Source organism: Cannabis sativa, chromosome 2, assembly GCF_029168945.1.
Source record: "Cannabis sativa cultivar Pink pepper isolate KNU-18-1 chromosome 2, ASM2916894v1, whole genome shotgun sequence".
Taxonomy (NCBI): Eukaryota; Viridiplantae; Streptophyta; class Magnoliopsida; order Rosales; family Cannabaceae; genus Cannabis; species Cannabis sativa.
In genome coordinates, this window is record NC_083602.1 from 88263000 (window position 1) to 88283475 (window position 20476).

Sequence of the window (20476 nt, forward strand, 5' to 3'; positions counted from 1 at the left end):
TAATTTTTAGCAGTATCTGAGTTTAACTCTCAGTTGTAAATAAATACTTAAATTTAATTTTTAGCAGTAATAATACTTACGTTATAATTTAAAGCTTCTATAAGTATCTGGATATTAAGTGTTAAGTAAATTGTCACGTGGTAATTCCTGATTAGTTCAATTATTAAATTTTTATATTTTTTAAGAAAATAGTTTAAATACTAATAAGAAAATAACATGTAGATAATGACTTAACATTTAATGATCAGATACTTACAAAATTCTCGAAATATAACTTGGGTATTATTACCACTAACATTTAAATTAAGTATTTATTTACAACCGTAAACTTTGACATATACAAAATCATGCCCCTAAACTTTAAAAATCGTTAAAAATTTCCCTTGAACTATTAAGATTATTGTATTTAACTTTTATATAAATGAAAGTTGAAAATGTATGATTTGACACATGTCAAAGTTCTAGAACATAATTTGGTAGATATTAAAGTTTGGAGAATATTATTTAGTAAATGGACAATCACCGAATTATGAATAAAATTGGACAAAAATCCTTAAATCTAAGAATCTCAATAGTTCAGAAAGAATTTTTAATGGTTAAAAAAATTCAGAGGTATAATTTTGTATATATCAAAAAGTTGAGGGAATAAAAATCTAAATTAAACCTATTTTTTTTTTTTTTGAATGGCATTAAACCTATTTTAAATTTTCATCATTTATTCATATCTCCATTCGAGATGTTCTGTCCATTTTTGTTAATAGAATCAGCAATGAAATTTCACAAAGGTAGCCGTTTTATTTTTATTTTTATTTTGATGTTTTTGGATTTTATCTTTTTTATTTTGCATGTGAATTAATTCCTGTGTTCTAATTGAGTGGTCACTGTTCACTCGGATAAAACGACAGGCCATTTAAGCGTGGACGTTAACTCCGTCTCTAAAAAAAAATAACGCGTAAAAAAATCTTCAGAGGTCAAATAGTTACCGGTCAAATTTCTGCCACGGCCCTATTCACTCTATAAATACCCCTTACCCCCTTTCCTCCTCTCATAACTCAAAACTCAAATTCAAAACAAACTCCTCACTTAACTAAATAACCTCATTTCTCTCTCACTCTAAACACAAATCTCTTTATTACATACCAAAAGCTCAAACTTAGGGTTTAACATGTTTTTCAGATCTAGATCACCATCTCCGGCCAATTCTCCGTTAAGGACTAGGCCTGGTACTACTCCAACTTCTTCTCCTCACCGGACTTTTAACGACTCGTTGATGGACGAGAACATTGAGATAGCTCAGTCCCTAATCGACAGTTGGGAATCAAACGAGACCGTTTCTCTTTTTAACGGCGACCGTCAAGAAGCCAGGCAGTACCTTCACGCCGTTAAGGATTTACAGTCGGCCATGCACCATTTTATCTCTCAGAGTTCTGCTTCTGATAAGCTCATCAAGGCTCAGAATCTGATGGAAACTGCTATGAAGAGATTGCAGAAAGAGTTTTATCAGATTCTTTCTTCGAATCGACAGTACTTGGATCCGGAATCGGTTTCGAGCCACTCGTCTCGGGCTTCTACAATTTCGAGCTACTCGGATTTCGAGGATGAGTTGGAAGACGAGTTGAGAGCCACGACTGAGTCGATTTCTGAAGTTGAGCGAGTTTCCATGGCGGCTATGACGGATTTGAAATCTATTGCGGATTGTATGATCTCCGCTGGCTACGCGAAGGAGTGTGTGAAGGTTTACATTACGGTACGGAAATCTATTGTGGATGAGGGATTGTACCATCTCGGAGTTGAGAGGATGACATTTTCTCAGATCCAGAAAATGGATTGGGATGTTATGGAGATCAAAATCAAAAGCTGGCTTAACGCCGTGAAAGTCGCCGTTAAGACATTATTCTACGGCGAGAGAATACTCTCCGACCACGTCTTCTCCCCTTCCGAAACAATCAGAGAATCCTGCTTTTCCGAAATTTGCGGAGAAGGAGCCACAATGCTTTTCGGCTTCCCAGAAATGGTAGCCAAATGCAAAAAATCATTGGAAAAAATGTTTCGAACTCTCGATATGTACCAATCCATCTCCGATTTATGGCCAGAAATCGATTCAATCTTCTCCTACCATTCAACCTCAACCGTCCGATCTCTCGCGATGAACTCACTCCTCAGATTAGGCGAAGCCGTACGAACGATGCTTACAGATTTCGAATCAGCAATACAAAAAGACTCATCAAAGACTCCAGTCCCCTCAGGCGGAATCCATCCTCTAACTCGTTACGTCATGAACTACATCTCATTCCTCGGCGATTACAGCGAGATCTTATCAGACATCGTCGCCGATTGGCCCTTATCAGTACACACACCATTACCTGAATCTTACTTCGGAAGCTTAGATACCGATCCAGAAGGAACATCATCAATCTCCGTGAGATTCGCTTGGCTCATTCTAGTCCTTCTCTGCAAACTCGACGGTAAAGCCGAGCTCTACAAAGACGTTTCTCTCTCCTACATTTTTCTAGCGAACAATCTCCAATACGTCGTCGTAAAGGTCCGAAGCTCAAACCTAAAGTTTCTACTCGGCGAAGATTGGGTAGCCAATCACGAAGCAAAGGTGAAACAATACGTGTCGAATTACGAGCGCGTGGGTTGGAGCAAGGTTTTCACCGCTTTACCCGAAGATCCAACGGCTGATCTTACGCCAGAACAAGCTAATGTAATCTTCCACAAATTAATCTTCAGTTTCGAAGAAGCTTACCGTAAACAAACATCGTGGGTCGTACCCGACCCGAAACTCAGAGACGAAATCAAAGTTGCGTTGGCTAAGAAGTTAGTTACGCCTTACCGGAAGTATTACGAGAAACATCGGGGCGGGTTAATGAGTCTTTGCGGGTCGGATTCTTTGGTCAGATATGCCCCTGAGAATATTGATAATTTCTTGTCTGATTTGTTTTTTGGAGTTGGAAATGTAGGGAGTTTACCGTCATCTTCCACTACTTCATCGCCGGCTTCTTCGACCCACTCACGTGTTAGGCGATAGAGCACGTGTGAGAATTGAGATGAAGAAGATGAGTCGTTTTTGGGGATTGTGATTTTTTTTTTGTCGTTTGTGAAAAATATCGTATATAAGAGCACGCCTGCGCCTGTTGTATAGAATATATATTATCACACGTGTGGATTGAAATTTCATACGTGTAAAGTGATTAGAGAGGATAAGAAGAATATTAGTTGAAAGAAAAAAAAATGAAGAAAGAGAAAAATTCTTTGATTTGTTTATATATAAGATTTTTTTTAAATAATATTTGAATGGTACTTTATTATCTCAATAATTGGTGAAGCTGTTGAGCACTTTCTATATGTGGTTGAAAATTTACGAATAAGATAAGAGGAATAATTTATAACAACTATATTATATATATTCTGGTGAGAAGAATAATTAACAACCACATAAGAAGATAATATTTAAAGAAGAAAACAACAAAAGTTTAGCTGATACTTTGTTTTCGATAACGAACAATGAAAAAATATGGCTGGAGTAGCTATATACTGTTGAGAGTAGCAACCAGGCCCTTAATAATTCTCTTGGAAATATCAATCATATAGTATAAGACTATCTCAAATGTAAAAATAAGTTATAATTGTGCTTCAATAAAGTAAATAAATTTTAAAATTAATGATGGTCATATTAAGAGCGAGCTTAGATTAAGGCGAATTAGACTTATGCCTAAAGCCAATAATTTTTATTTTCTGAAGGTATATGTAAGCCAGCTTTGTTGAGAATATACAAAAAAAAAATTATAGTTCATTATTTTTATATTTTAAGTAATGATAATATAATAAATAAAGAATGTAAAGTTTTGTAAAATTGAATTAATTATAATAATTAGTGGTATTATAATAAATAAAAGTAATATTTATTATGAGTAAAATTTAACACAATAATATATTTAGTACAATTTTTAATTTATGTCAAATTTGACACACTTTTATAAATACTATTAGTTAGAGTGTATTTTTTCCTTTAAACGTGCTAAAATATTACAATACAACATTTTTTTAGCACTTAATTGTGGGGATGCTATTCTTTGGATGTTACTATGTAGTCGTATCATAAATTATATTAAGGCTAAATAATTAACATGTCTTTTTCGTGAGCTGGATTTGGGTGTGTAGGTAGTATATCATAGTTGGAAAATCATTATTAACAAAGCTAATAATATGTCATTTTCATCATGAACTGGATTTTGGATTTTACGTAGTGTAAAGTATAGAAATTGCCTAATGAAGTAAAATCAGCATATACCACTATGTTTGTAAAACTAATGACATTATTTTTTTAATATATGCATACTAGTTTGGAGATATTAGAACTAATTGTGTATATAAAATTAATTTAATTAAATACTTTTATAGTTTTGTTTGGAAAATTTCAATTGAAAATATTTATTTATTTTAATTTATGTTATTTTCAGATTTGAGTTGGTAAACTAATGGCATTTTATTGGCCCAAGTTTATCTACTTCGTTCCATGCCATTTTCTACAAGAGTAAGTTGAAAAATACCCCTTTTATTAATCAATTAATCAAATTTACCTCTAATTTTATATTTATTTGAAACATACCTCTTTTTATATGTATTGTACCCAAAATACCCTAACATAAGAGAGTCACATGGAGAGTATCTTGAAGTAACAGGGGTAAAATTGGTACAATGTTTAAAAAAAGAAGTAAAAATGATAGACTTTAAAAAAGAAGGTAAAAATAAAAGAGGACAATATAAAAAAGGTATAAAGTGTAATTTCTTCTTTCTAAAATGAATCATAATGGGAAGTTGGTGAATCACGTCCAAAGCTATCAAGGGCCCTTTCGAAACTTTACTCTTCAATGGGCCAAGTCAAGACTCTTTTCATAGCCCAACACATTTGTCTAAGTAATTGGACTCAAATGTCACAAACTATGAACTTATGAATGTCTTCATCAAATGAGTTTTTTTTTTTACTGATAAACCCACTCAAATATTGTTTTATTTGTATTTAATCTTTCTAAGTTTAAATTTTGGTATTAAAACTCTCCAAACGAATGAACTAATAGCAAATTTAAAATGACATTCAGTTAACTGTCATTGTGGGTTGCTTATATGTACACTCTTGTACGCATGATTTATTTATATTAGTATACTTAATATTATTATTTAAAAATTATTTTTAAAATTATATAAAATGATAAAAATAAAATAACATATTTAAAAAAATAAAAAATATTATAAAATTTGAAATAATTTTTATATTTTTAAAATAATAATATTAAGTGTACCAATATAAATTTGACACATGCATAAAAGTGTACACATAAACAGTTTATATTGGAAATTAACTGTAAAAATTGGATGACACCATAATTTGCAAGCAAGAGGAGTGCTAGGGAAACTCTCTTTTGCACTCTCTTTTACACTCTCTTCCTATTTGAGTGACATGTGTAACTTTCTAAAATATGTTTAAGTATAGTTACAATTATACCCTTTTTACTTTCATTAATAATTAAAATGTGTTATCTCATTTACTTGTTTATTTTTTGGACTATTTTATTAATTTCTCATATTTTTTTTACTAAATAATATATACTACTATGCATCTTTTTTTTATAATAAATATGTAATATTTTATTTTATTAAAAATAAAAAACACTAACTCTTTTTTTTTCAATAAATTTTACATCAGTTTTTTTTTTTTTTCATATTGTATCATTCTTTAAATTATTTTATTTCATATTTGTTATATATATATATATAAAGAAATAATAAAAGAAAAGATTTCAAAAAAAAACAAAATAATAAAAGAAAAAAAATAAACTAATATAATTATGCCTAGTCAATAGTATATGTTAGATCAATTTACTTTTGTTTTATTTTTTTAAGTATAAAAAATTATTTTCATGAATAGGCAAAAAAAAAAACTAATTGATTTAACATATATATACATATTTGATTAGAGAGAAATTTGATAACTATTTAAGGAAATGTAAAAAAAACAAAAAACAAGAATTTTTTTGTGTAAAAGAATGATACGAAGCAAAAAAAAATTGGTGTAAAATTTATGAAAAGAAATATTTTTCCATTTCTTATGAAGTAAATATCCAATATTTATTATAAAAGAAATTAAAAGAATAATTTATTGTGGTACATATTATCTATTAAAAAAATGAAATTTTAATAAAAAAAATTGTATAATTTAATTAAGTTTTTTTATTGTCTAAAAAACAAACAAACAAGTAAATAGAATCACACATTTTAATTATCAGTAAAAATAAAGGGTAAATACCATTTTGGACCCTGTGTTTTGCAAAAGTTACCAATTGGACCCTATATTTTGTTAAATGATAAAATGGACCCTGTATTTTCTAAAATAGTACAAATAGGACCCTGAATTGATTTTTTAAGTTTAATTATAATTCAATCTAAAAGTGCTACGACAAAACTGTTTACATTTTTTGTATCTGTTCGTATTAGGAATTATCTTCAAGTTGGTTGTATTAAAAAAAAAAGTTGTCTAAAATTAAGCTCAGGGTCCTATTTTTACCATTTTAGAAAATATAGGGTCCGTTTTGTCATTTAACAAAACACGGGGTCCAATCTGTAACTTTTGCAAAACACGGGGTCCAAAATAGTATTTACCCAAAAATAAATAGATTAATTATTAATTTTAAAAAAAATAAAAAATAAATAAATGAGATGACTCATTTTAATTATCATTAATAAAAACTAAATAAGGACATAATTGTAACTATTTTTAAACATAATTTAGATTGTTACACATGTCACTCAATTAGGAAGAGAGTGTAAAAGAGAGTTTGCTTAGCACTGCAATTCAATAGTTTGGAGGGTTTTACCTTCAAAATTTGAGCATAGAGGGTTACGTGCAAGTTGAGTAATAGTTGAGAGAGTTTAGCCGTTATTTTCCATCATCAAGAATAATTAAGTTTAGTTGTGGTCCCACGATAGTATTTGTCCACGGCTTCAACAACCGGAAGTAATATTGGCAGTTAAACCACATAAATTTTAAATTTTTTAACACTTAACCATAAAAATTAAAATTTTGACGGTAAAAACCTACTGAACCCAGGTTTCGTTTTGCTTTTCATACTTTCATCTAAAAATCTCAGTTAAGTACTACATTAGATTGTCTACGTATAAACAAGTGTACACATGACATATTTTTACTTAGTGATCCATATAACATTAATTACTTAAATATTATAAAAAATAAATTATAAATTATAAAAAATTAAACAATGAAAAAAATATTTTTAAATTTATTTTACTCTTTCTTTTTATTTTCTTTTTCCTTTTTGTTTTTTTTTTTCTTCTTTTCTTTGAAACCCTAACACCCTAACATATCTTCTTAATTTATCCTTCTTCTTCTTCTTAATTCAAATACCACATGCTATGAAAACCCAAATCTTATAAAATCAAATACCCAATCAAAAGATAGTCGTTGGTGACCTAATCGCATTGGCTGATGATGAACACAATGTCGCGTATCTTCTAAAACTAATTGTAGATCCATCAGTGACCTAATCGCACATCTTCGATTCATGACTAGCCAAAGCAAAACAAAAAAAAGTAGGATTTTTAGTTTCGAGACCTAAGGAACACGATCCCATGGTCCTGTTAGACCACCCATGACACTACAAGAAAAATGAGCATTACTGAGGACAAATTTCGTTGGTAAAAACCCATGTTTTCGTCAGTATTGCGCATTAATGAGGACATTTCGTTGGTAAAAAGTCGTTGGAATACTTCGTTGGGAAAAACGATTATTAACAACGACTTTTTAAGTCGTTGGGAATAAAAATTAATCCCAACGACAATGTCCTTGGGAATAATATTTGTTTTTTTTTTTTTTTAATTCTGAGTGCATCAACAACGACATTGTCGTTATTGATAATAATATCAATAACGACAATGTCGTTATTGAAGATCTTCTACGAAAAAAAATAAAAATTTATATTAAATTATTTGTAATTAATTATTTTTATATATTATTATATTAAAATTATTAATTTTAATTTTAATTATTTTTTAATTATTTAATTAATTAATATATAAAATTATTGAATTAATTAAGATATAAAATCATTTAACAAAAAGAAAATATTTAAAGTCACTAATATTACAATAAGAGTAAGTCATAAACATTATAGTACTGCCGACCTAAATATAAATTAGTGTTCATAAAATATTAACAAACATATTAGACCGATAGTTCGTAAAATTAAAATAGATATTCTAAAAGAAGTTTGTAGTAGCATCGTCCTCATCACTAGCATCTCGAGGAACATCCGACCCAGGAACATCCGGCATCTGTGGGTAGTATGGCGGCATTTGCGAGCTGGTCATCATGTGAGATGTCTGCTGCCCATGTAGTGTCGGCATCATTTGAGGAAAATATTTTAATTATTTTTTTTTTTGAAAAAAAAAATTGAAAAGCTTTCCCAACGACATTCAAATGTCGTTATTGATACCTTCATTTTTAATGAGGACTTTTAGGCGTTGGTAATAGTGGCGTTGGTATTGACCATAATTCTTGTAGTGTGACCGTGGACGGCTGTAGGGTTGTCATTGTAGCGGGGAAATGGAAGAGAGGGAGAGAGGGAAAGATTCTGAGGAGGAAAGAGGGGTCAAGTTCTTGGATTTTTGGAATCAAAGAGCGGTTTATTATATAGACCATTAAAAATGTGATACGTGTACGTTTTTATACATAGGGCAGCACTAAATTAAATTTTTTGGATGAAAGTGTGAACGGCAAAACCTAACCGTGGTCAATCTTTCAATCATTCTTTAACAAATACTGCCAAACCATTTAGCATAATTTCGGTCAATCTTTGAATTTGAGGATCTTCATATTACGATGACCATTTCTGAAGTAAAATAAAATGAAATAGGAGTCATTTCATTCATGGAAAGCTCTATCATAATATATGTAAAATATACGAAGAAAAATAATTTTATAATTTACAATGATATCCCTAAATATAATTATATTAAATTATATGATATCTAATATTTAATTGGATAATGCTTGAGGTATTAAAAAAGACTTTATGGTAGAGTCATTTTTTTTATAGTTTTTTTTTTTTTTTTAAGAAAATAATAGTATTTTAACAAATAATTATATATGTAAAAAAATTAAATAAAGAAATAATATTTAATAAAAATAAAATAAAATAATGACTCCACATAAATTCGTTTTTATACAATTAATAATAATATAACAACAAAAAAAAAATATATTAATAGTAGCAATAATAGCTTTCAGCATTTCTCTATCATAATATATTATTAAGTACTGCTTTATATAAGCATATTAATCCTCAAACACGCCAAACTAATAGCAAGCCATTGTTTTACTCAGACATAAATCTTATTAAGTGATCACCATGAAACTATATATATAAAGATTTCTATATATAATAATTTCCTATTATATATTTCTACTTTTCCAGGTAGTACTTCTAGTATGTTTATTATCTGAATTCACGTACATATTTGGCATAAAAAACAATCAATTATTCAACAATATATCTTCTTAATTTGGAAAAATATGGAAATTTTGACAGGAACAACAGTATAAAAAGACTTGTAGAGTTGTTAATTTTCTATATATATAAAATAATTGAATAGTGTTAATTATGAAATCAAAGTAATAATAACCATATTCTCACTTTGTTTTTAGTAAGTACAAATATTTATTTCTAGTAAAGACATGTTTTTATTCCTTTTCTTAACTTTATTCAACAATCATGAAATAATAAAAATTAATATCTTCGTTGTCAAAGAAATTAAACAATTAATTATGATCTGTATATCAAAAATAAATAATGAAAAATAAAATAAAATAATGGAATAGTAAAATTCAGATGAGATTAACACTATGGTCAAAGGCCATCTCATACTACGTTGACCACTTTTTACAAGAGGTTTAGCGCATAATTCGCTCTACTCTTTTTACGTATATAAATATTTATTCATATGAATTCCTCTGCATGAAACTACGTTAAGCTTAAGCTTATTTTGATTTTGTTTTTTCATTACAATCTTGGCTGAGGGAATAAAACTTTCTCCCTCAGCCTTTTTAAATCTGAATTTTGATTTTAGCTTTTCTTCTATTTTTTCATAAATTAATTTTTTACTTTATTGAGTTTCTGAATATCTATTTTTTTTAATTAATTATTAATGGACGACAACAAGAGCGTAGAATTGGCTCAGTCACAAATCAACAAATGGGAAGCAAACGACACCGTTTCAATATTTAACGGCGACCGTGAAAATGCAAAACAGTACCTTAACGCCGTTAAGGGGTTACAGTCAGCCATGCAGAATTTCATTTCTCAGAAATCTGCAACGGAGAAACTAATCAGAGCACAATTTCTTATGGAAACCGCCATGAGAAGACTTCAGAGAGAGTTTTACCATATCTTGTCCTCTAATCGAGAGTGTTTGGATCCTGAATCGGTTTCGAGTCACTCTTCGTCAAGAACTTCCACGATTTCGAGTTTCTCTGATTTCGAAGATGAGTTGGAAGACGAGTTGAGAGTCACAACCGAATCGATTTCGGAAGTTGAGCGGGTATCGATTGCGGCCATGGCGGATTTGAAGTCGATTGCGGATTGTATGATTTCGGCTGGTTACGCCAAAGAGTGTGTGAAGATTTATACGAATGTACGGAAATATATTATCGATCAGGGTTTGTACCGTTTGGGAGTGGAGAAGATGAGTTTCTCTCAGATCCAGAAACTTGAATGGAATATTATGGAGATTAAAATCAAGAGCTGGCTTAAAGCTGTAAAAGTCGCCGTGAAAACATTGTTTTACGGTGAGAGAATTCTCTGCGATCAAGTTTTTGCTTCTTCTGAATCGATCAGAGAATTGTGGTTCAACGAGATCTGCGGTGAAGGTGCCACGTTGCTCTTCAGTTTCCCTGAATTAGTAGCGAAATCGAAGAAATCTCCAGAGAAAATGTTTCGAACACTCGATTTGTACGAAGCGATTACAGATTTATGGCCAGAGATCAACTCAATCTTCTCCTATAAATCAACCTCCGCCGTTAGATCTCAAGCTTCTAACTCACTCATCAAATTAAACGAATCCGTACGAACAATGATGACAGATTTCGAATCGGCAATACTTAAAGACTCATCGAAGAAGAAACCCGTTCCCGGCGGCGGAATCCATCCTTTGACTCGTTACGTAATGAACTACATCTCATTCTTAGCCGATTACAGCGAGGTTCTTTCAATCATCGTCGCCGATTGGCCGTTACCAGTCCACGCGCCGTTGCCGGAATCTTACTTCGGAAGCTCGAACAACAACAAGAACGATCACGAAACCTCGTCGTCATCGTCGCCGGGATTGTCCGTACGGATCGCTTGGCTTATTTTAGTTCTTCTCTGCAAATTAGACGGTAAAGCAACATTGTTCAAAGACGTTTCTCTCCCTTATATATTTTTAGCTAACAATCTTCAATACGTCGTCGTAAAGGTCCGAAACTCAAACCTAAAATTCATACTTGGTGACGTTTGGATTTCCAAGCACGAAGCCAAGTTGAAACAATACGTGTCGAGTTTCGAGGCCGTTGGATGGAGCACGGTGTTCTCATCAATACCAGATGATCCAACGGCTGATATTACTCCTGAACAAGCTAAGAAGATATTCAAGAAATTCATATCGAGTTTCGAAGAGGCTTATTGTAAACAGATTAGTTGGGTCGCACCCGACCCGAAACTCCGATACTTGATTAAAGCCTCTGTTGCGGATAAAATTGTGGGTCCGTACAAGGTTTTTTATGAGAGGAATCGAATCGGGTTGGTAACAGCTTGCGGGTCGGATTCTGTGGTGAGATATACGCCCGAGAATTTAGATAGTTTTTTGTGTGATCATTTTTCTTTGGGACTGGAAATGTAGAGAATTTTCCTTCCTCTAATTAATTAGGTTTGGTTTTATGTTTTATTTGGGAGGAGAATTTTCGTTTGTTGAGAGCTCTCTTTGTATTTGTTTTTTTAATTTTCTTTTTGTGAGGAAATGGAATATTGTAAAGCTAAAAGCTTAGATCATATAGTGTAAAGATATACATATTATTCACTATACTTGATTTCATTAAGCCATTTTCAGAAAGCCATGAAGAAAATTTGAATTGGGTGAGCATGTTGTTGCTTTAACCATTCATTCCTTTGAACATGAAAAGTATATATATATCTCAATGACAATAATACACATAAAAGAAATATATATATACAAATACAAATAGTAGAAACCTAAAGTCGATATCCATTTTGCCCATCTTTGGCTGCATACGTTCTCGTTGCTTTTGCTTCAACTTCTTACTATCCTCTTTTTCTATGTAAGCTGTTGAAAATAGTTGGTGCAAAAAATAGAAATGAACTAATTTATCGAATTAAAACTTGGGTTGAATCGCGGACTAGATCACTCCTTTTAAGACATTTGTGGTACTGTTCATAATTGTGCAAGTAGACTGTTAGTCTCGTCATCTCAGGATAAAACAACACAGTCAAATACACGGTCGGTCGGATAGAAGGCGGTGGCGGCGTGTGCGTGTGGTGTTCCAATGTATGAGTCCTCACCCATACGCATTATCTACACTTTCAATAAACTATTTTTATTTCATATGAGAATCCATTCACTTACACACTTTACTTCTTATTTTTATAAAATTTTACAAAGTTCAAACATAAGCTTATAAGCGACAATCATAAACAATGCAGCAGGCTATTAGTGGCTTTTAATTGTTTGTTATACCGTAAATTGTTTTTTTTCAAAAAGACTAAAAAAATTGCTGCAGAAAATAATTTTTTTCGAAAATGATTAGACCCAAACTCAAGCCCAATTACAAAACTTTTATTCTCTAGCCCGTCAAGGTCAAAATAACAGGCCAACTAATGAACAAACCCTGGGCTACAGCCCATTAGATACAGGCATCGTTTTCTATTTTGGTCCTTTGTTTATAGTCATTATTATAATTTTTTTTTGGGGGTTTTACAAAAATATTAGGTTTTGGGCAAAAATTTATAATTTTACTGTCAGACATTTTTTTTTACAAAAATACTGTATTTTATAAAACAACCGCAAAACAATAAAACAGAACAATTAAAAATAAAAGTGGAACAACTAAAAAACAACCGTGAAACAACAATGAAAACTTAACACAGTAAATAGTATTTTTGAAAAAAATTCTGCCCCACAATAATAAAGAAAAAAGTTAAAAATTTCAGTATATGGTGTAAAAAACCCTAATTTTTTTGAGTTATTTACTATATATATACCTTATGTTTTTTATTTCATACACTTAAATATTACATCTTTTTTTTTTCCGATAGATTAAATACTAAATGTTAATTTCTATCAAATCCCATAACTACTATTCTGTTAAAATATTGATTGTATTTATTAAAATGTTACATGTCATATTTTCATTAATCCATTTTATATTAATTTTGAAAAACAATTAAATTAGTATTTAAATAAATAGTAATTATTAAAAAATTATATTTTAAAATTAAAAAACTGAAAAATATATTTAATTAGTTTTTTAATTATACTGAGACACTTAATCAAAATTAAACCAAAGAATGATTTATTTTTCCTTTCAAGTTTTCTTATAAAAGAAATCATTTTTTTCCCTAAACTAGATTGCAAGAATAAATATTATAGAAAATTATTCATACTGCCAATTCATAATTGAACTATCTACAAAATTAAATTACTTAAACTTTCAAACTCAAATTTAAGCTACAAAAATAATTAGAATCAAACCAATATTACACAATAACAACTAATTAGTTAAATCACATTCATAAAATCATTTAGCAAAATATATATATTTTCACAAAATGATTTGACAATATACAAAGACTTCCGTAGGAGGCATACTTGATTGGGATTGCTGCTTTTGAACCCCTATCGTTCAATAATAAAGATTTTCTCCTTAAGCCTTCAATGCAAGATTTTCTATTATCACTCGAATGGATGTTTGTTTCATAACTGGTGAGAAAATGCCTGTAAAATTGTACCTTCTCTTTGGTTCAAACTCTTGAAAACTGATCTTGCCTTGTATCTGATTTGTTCACCTCATAAATCTTTTTTGTGCCTGAAAATCTATTTGCAACTTATCAATTTTTATGGTGGCTTTCTTGGATAAAGGTTCTACTCTAACAACTATTTTAGTCACAGTATATATGATAAAATCACTTTTGATGAAGTTTCACTTCTATTAATTCTTGTAGTTTTGGGACTTATATATAAACCTCACGATAGGTTAACATCAATAATATAAATACATATACATTATATTATACATATATCCCATATAATATATATATATATTATATGATATATAAATGTACACATTCTCTATATTAACTTGGAGTGTTTGGAGTTTTCTTCCATTTTTTTTGGTTTTTGGAAAGAGATCGATCGAGCTCTAATATTTATTGAGTTAATATATATAGATATATATATATATATATATATAATGATGATATATATGTCCACTACTACAAAAACACCCTTTAGAGGCGGTTTTTAAGCCCTTTAGGCGTCGGTTTTCGCGAAATTCGCTACCGACGCCTATCAGGGCGACGCTAAAGGGTTTATTTGAACCGACGCCATATATACCCCTATGGCGTCGGTTCTTAGCTAGGAACCGACGCCATAGGGGTCCCTATGGCGTCGGTTCTATCAAAACCGACGCCATAGGGGGCGTAGCAACCGACGGTAAAGGTTCTCGCGCATTTCAGTTTTTCGATTTTTTTTTTAATTTAATTATATTATTTTAATTTTATATTTATTAATTTATATACATATTTATTTAATTTAAATTACATATTTATTTAAATTTTAAATTACATATTTATTTAATTTAATTATAATAGTAATTAAATTTGGGTAAAAACATAATTTGATTTCATAAAAATAATTAAATATTACACAAACATGTAAAATTAGTTAAAAATATTAATAAGTTAATAAATCTAATTACAAGTTAATCTATAAAAATTACATAATGAAGAAAAATTCTTCGACCTTTGAACCTCAATCGTCACCGTGAATCACCGCCATCAATTGTTCGATCCACTTTCGCTGTAGTGGTAAAATTTCTGTTTTTGGATCGTATTGCTTCTTACCCCCAAACTGTTAAAAAAATTAAAAATTTATATTAGTTTATGTATATGTATATTATATATTTGTTATTATAAAATTTATATACTATGATCAATAATTAAAACTTACAGCTTTTTGATCTTCTATGTAACGGTTGGGGTTGGCACGTGCGACGATGTCAGTCATATATTTCAAAACATAAAAACCGCATTCTTGGCTTTTAGGTTGTCTTGGACGGTTGCTTGTGCAATTCCTTGCCACGGGCCAAGATACTGATGTGCGTCCCCTATATACATGAATGCCCTGTTTGGAAAAATTATATTAGCATTTCAATTCGTTAGTTAATTTAAATTCGTTACATAAGAAGTCATTAAATAATTACCTTCCGATCATTTGTTCTATTTCTTCGGGAATTGGGCGGCCTTTTAGAGGGTTTAAATGGATAATTTTCTTTGGCGCAACCACCACTAGCGTCCAATGCATCCTAGAAAATTATATTGGAATATAAGTAAGATAGTATAAAAATAATTTGAAGACATAATATAGAAATGAACAATTAGCACTAAAGAATTTAATAAAGTTTACCCGATATTCCAAGGAATAAAGAACATTTGGTGGTTGCTGTTCATTAATGATAACCAATTAGCCAATCGTCTTGCCGCATCGTCAAAAGACTGACTCTGTTCTTCATCGCTGATCCCATGCACTGTGAGAAGCTCTGGGTCGTAAAACTTGAAAATTTTTCTCAGACCGTTGATGCTCTCCCATATGTGCCTGCCAAAAAAAAGTGTTAGTGCCTTATAATAATTTAACTATAATTTGATATAAGGTTAATTAGATTAAAGAAGAGTATACATCATTCCAAACAGCATTCCCTGGTTGCCGATGTAGTTACACGTAGCAACCTGCTGCAAATCCTCTCCAGATAAAATGATCTGGGTACGCGGTGCAATGAATCCTCGGGGGACAGAAATTGTGATTATATCACGTTTATCTTTGAGCCTTAGGAATTCATGAATCATCCATTTCAGCGAATTAGGGATCAACGCCATCTTCTCTTCCGTGAACAACTCATCTTCCCGTGCACCACGGCTTTCTGGAGAAAGCATCGGAGCTTTCCCCTTTGACGCATCACGTCTTGAGGGCGGTTGAGCGAGTGGACCCTAAACAAAACAGAACATAATATATATATATCAAATTTTATCTAATTTCTACCGAAATTTCGGCAGCATAACGGTTGTAATTGAATGATCCCAAAAATTTAGAACATGGCTGTATAACGACAAATAACACATATACAACAGTAGTTTGTTCATCCATCCCACCGCAGCACATATATTCGCAGAACCTACTTCACTACGGATGAATATTTAAGATATTCAAACTCCACTAATCATTAATAATTAATTTCAGTTGAGAAGTTACCTCGGTTGTTAAAATTAAGTGTTTAGGCCAAGGAAGGAACATCTGGTACACGTCCCTAACATATCTGAACTCTTCAAGTGGGACTGGGATTTCAGCGTCCTCTTGCAGGATTTCCGTAACCATGATCCGAGCATGTGAATCATCGTAATCCTGGCAGTGAACTTTGATCACACCCACATGCTCGTACAAATACCCTCGGGCCACAATATTGTCGATGTTGTCAGAGCAGAGATGTACTTGCTGAGTAAGGGCCGCTTGGTCATCAAAATTGTATAGGATACCTTGGTCGTTGAGGGAAATGAACTCCTCAGCATAAATTTGTGGTTGTACCTCATCCTGAGGAGCGTATGGTTGTGGAACATACGCCTCACCAGCCACCTCTCCTTCTTCCTCTTGTTCGGCAGCGTTCCTCTCGTCGCTTAAGGGATTGGACTTCGGCTTTTAATTGTTCAATCTCCTTCGCTTGCCGAGCCACAACATCAGACACTTCCCTTTTCTTCCTGCCGAACAGTTGAGATGCCCTGGTCAGGAACCTACAAATCATAAAATGCAAATTAGCAACGATTTCATTTGTGTAACTAAATAAATAACATTTGAAGTAATAGCATACCCGGCGGCCACGACACGTCCGGGATGCTGCGGTGTCCCGAGCGCCCGCGTGAGGATATCGTTTTGGCCCTGGACCTGAATTTGTCCCTGACTAAGCTTCTCCTCTAATTGAGCCTAATGCACGCATATATTCAAGCAATTAGTATATGAATTATATACACTAACTCTAATTGAATTATATATTCAAGCAATTAGTATATGAATTAATATATACTTACTATCTTCTCGGCAATTTCCTTGTCGTAATCAGTGACAAGTTTTCTACTCTTGGTGCGAGATTTAATCCAAACACGGTGGCGGGGAGGATCTGCAACTTCGAGGTCCTTTTTCTACATAACGTTATAACAATGAAATGAGTACCAATTAAATTGTATAGCACATTATAGCACATTAAATTTTTAGTATTACTTACCACAGCTTCCCGTACGTTCACCATCCCACTCCGACCACTTCGATGTCTGGATTGAATTTTTGAGGAACGTTCACGTTGCACCTTACTCAATTCCTACAATGCCAAAAAAATACATTAGATACATGTACTTGTATTTAAGAGTTTATCTTAGTGTTAATATAATTAGCGTACCAGAAATTCAGGAGTTAGTCTACTTTCAACAAATTTGCACCAATCAGCAGCGTCGATCTCCGGGTGCTTTTCAGGGACTTGTGCCAGTCGTCCCAGATCATTCTCTTTCAACGCGGGCATTATGATGTCTTTTGTCATCCTATTCTTGAAGTCTTTCATTAACTTCCCAGCTAGGATGAGACAATCATGTTTGAAGGTGTCCGGCACAATGAACCCCGTCTATTTTGAAGGAAAACAAACACCTGCTAGAGTCAACATTTGGAGTAATAGAAAAACAAATCAAAATTCTAACAAATAATAGCTTACCTGAATGTCTTTCCAAACTTGATTTTTCAGAGTCTGGTTGACTTCTTTCCAATTTTTATAAGCCAACCCTATTGTCTGCCGACATCTGACTCCCAGAGTGGATACGAGCTTCGCGTAGCTTTTTCCACAGTATTGACCTTTATCATTAACTTCGAGGGCCACTCTTTTGCCCTGATCCATTAGTTTGGATATTTCATTCATTTGCGTCGGCCCTCGTGTAGGTATTGTGGTTGGACACTCATTTTCTGCTCCCGAATCAGATCCTGATTCCGAGTTCGCCATGTCTACACCATTAACAAACAAACTTCAAAGTTAGCTATATATATAACAAGTAGTGTATATGAAATATTAAAAGCATAAACAATATGTTAATGATTTAGGAGCATTCACAACCACAATATAAAGTAAGCTATATGTCAATGATTTAAGCATAAGAAATGTGTTTTTTGCTTTAATTTACTTTTATTATTTTTATCTGTTATTGCATTTGTATTCTTCTTCCATAATTAAGTAACTTTTTTTTTTATTACTATTATTATGTGTAATGATGAATGACTTTTAGCTTAAGGATTGTGATTTTAGTAAAGTGTTAAACATGTTGTGGACCATGTAGCTAATCATTACAATGGTCATCAATTATACCCAAAAAGAAGATGATTGAAATGATATTGGGATTTATTTTTATTTTTTTTATTAGTTATGGCAAAGATGAATTTTTGGGCATGTTTGATTCCAATTTTGAAAGAAATTTTAAAATTAAGGTCACCATTTTCACTAGATTAGTAAGCTAACATAACAAATGGTTAGATTATTTTTTAGTGACCTAACATCTTATTACTATGTTATAGCTAATTAGTTCTTTGGGTGATGTAAATATTAATATTTTTTTAGTAAGATTTATCCTAATTCTACCGAAATTTCTAAGAAGACAACTATGTAATTGGACGTTCCCAAAAATTTTAAAAGTGCCTAAAATAACAAACAAAACAGATAACCAATACAAAATTTATCCACCCACCCGACCGCAGTACATGTATTCGCAGAACCTACTTCACTACGGATGAATATTTAAGATATTCAAACTCAACTAACATGCATTGATAATTAATTATATAATAAGAAAAAGTTAGTTAAAGTATATACCTATCAATGCAAGCTCAAATACACTACACACAAAATTATACCGAACCTACAATATAAACAAATATAACGAAATTGCAAAAATAATTATTTCATTACTTATAACTAGTTATTAAAAATAGTAACAAGTTACTTAGTTACTAAATTATACATACATATATATATAATCAATTATATCTCACACTATTATCTCAAAAAAAAATTATTTCCCACACTAATTTAATTTTAAAATTTTTATTTCTAAACTATACACACACTAATATACACACATTATATACACACATATTCAATAAAATATAAAATTACATATATATACTATATGTTGAGCTTTAAATTTTTACCTAATAACCGCAATCCGACGAGCAATTCCGTAAAAAATCCGTGCACTATACACATACAACACAACAATATTACCATTAAAATTAAAAAACCCAAAAAATAATTTACAAAAACTAAAAATAAAACAATGTACATTATAAAAATGAATAGAAACTATATTTATACCTTAAAAGAGGTTGAGATTCAATGTTTTCTCAACAAAAAATGGTGGCCGGAGTTATACCCACTATTTTTGTATAGGTTCGGATGACAGAGAAATAGGGAAAAAAATTAAAACTTTTTGGGTGTATAGGATTAAGTATCGAAAATAGAAGATTTTGCAACAAAAATGGGCTCAAATGGTTGAGAAATGGGGGAGAAATGGGTGGTGGAGGCGGTGGTCGGCGAGAGTTTTTCGTCTCTGCTGGGTGCTGGTTCTTTGGTGCTTTGGCTGGGTTTGGTCGAGTGAGGAAGAAAGCTGAGGGAGGGGTTTGTTTTATAACCCTATGCCGTCGGTTCCTTTATAGGAACCGACGGCATAGGGTACACGTGTCAGCAAACACGTGTACTATGCCGTTCTGGCTCCTATAGAGGAACCGACGCATGTGGCTTAACATAAAAAAAAAAAAAAAAATTATTTCCCAACCGCCTCTAAATGGTATAATGCAATTTTATACCTACGGTTTTTATCAAAAAACCGCCTCTAAATGTCAATTTCGAAAAAAACGGGTATTTTCACACCCTTTAGCTTCCCTTTTTATAAGTGGGAGTGAAAAAACAGCCTCTAAAGGCCAAGATTGTAGTAGTGGTCAATTTGATCATTTCATGTGATACTTGTGAACATGTTTGTCGTAAACCTAATTTTAGGGCTTGATTTTGAGAGGTTTAAATGGTTGTAAAGTGATAATGTTGGTAACACAAAACTACTTTTTT

The 20476-nt window shown here is 31.7% G+C and overlaps 3 protein-coding genes across 3 annotated transcripts; 2 read left to right on the forward strand and 1 right to left on the reverse strand.

Moving 5' to 3' along the window:
• The first annotated feature begins 914 nt into the window (after positions 1 to 914).
• On the forward strand, positions 915 to 3317 carry LOC115718881 (exocyst complex component EXO70H1). Its single transcript, XM_030647687.2, has one exon. It carries the CDS (start codon positions 1166 to 1168, stop codon positions 3029 to 3031), a length of 1866 nt encoding a protein of 621 aa, XP_030503547.2. The 5' UTR covers positions 915 to 1165; the 3' UTR covers positions 3032 to 3317.
• Positions 3318 to 10033: 6716 nt separating this feature from the next.
• LOC115718650 (exocyst complex component EXO70H1) lies at positions 10034 to 12126 on the forward strand. Its single transcript, XM_030647472.2, has one exon. The coding sequence runs from the start codon at positions 10222 to 10224 to the stop codon at positions 11947 to 11949; it is 1728 nt and encodes a 575-aa protein (XP_030503332.2). The 5' UTR covers positions 10034 to 10221; the 3' UTR covers positions 11950 to 12126.
• A 2825-nt stretch (positions 12127 to 14951) lies between these two features.
• Positions 14952 to 18997, reverse strand: LOC133034577 (uncharacterized). The gene is made up of 11 exons (XM_061109685.1): positions 18086 to 18997; positions 17780 to 17998; positions 17609 to 17701; positions 17415 to 17525; positions 17198 to 17310; positions 16588 to 17005; positions 16018 to 16325; positions 15748 to 15936; positions 15545 to 15646; positions 15292 to 15465; positions 14952 to 15192 (listed from the first exon to the last, which is right to left on the reverse strand). Exons 1-10 carry the CDS (start codon positions 18365 to 18367, stop codon positions 15354 to 15356), a joined length of 1947 nt encoding a protein of 648 aa, XP_060965668.1. The 5' UTR covers positions 18368 to 18997; the 3' UTR covers positions 14952 to 15192; positions 15292 to 15353.
• Positions 18998 to 20476: the final 1479 nt, after the last annotated feature.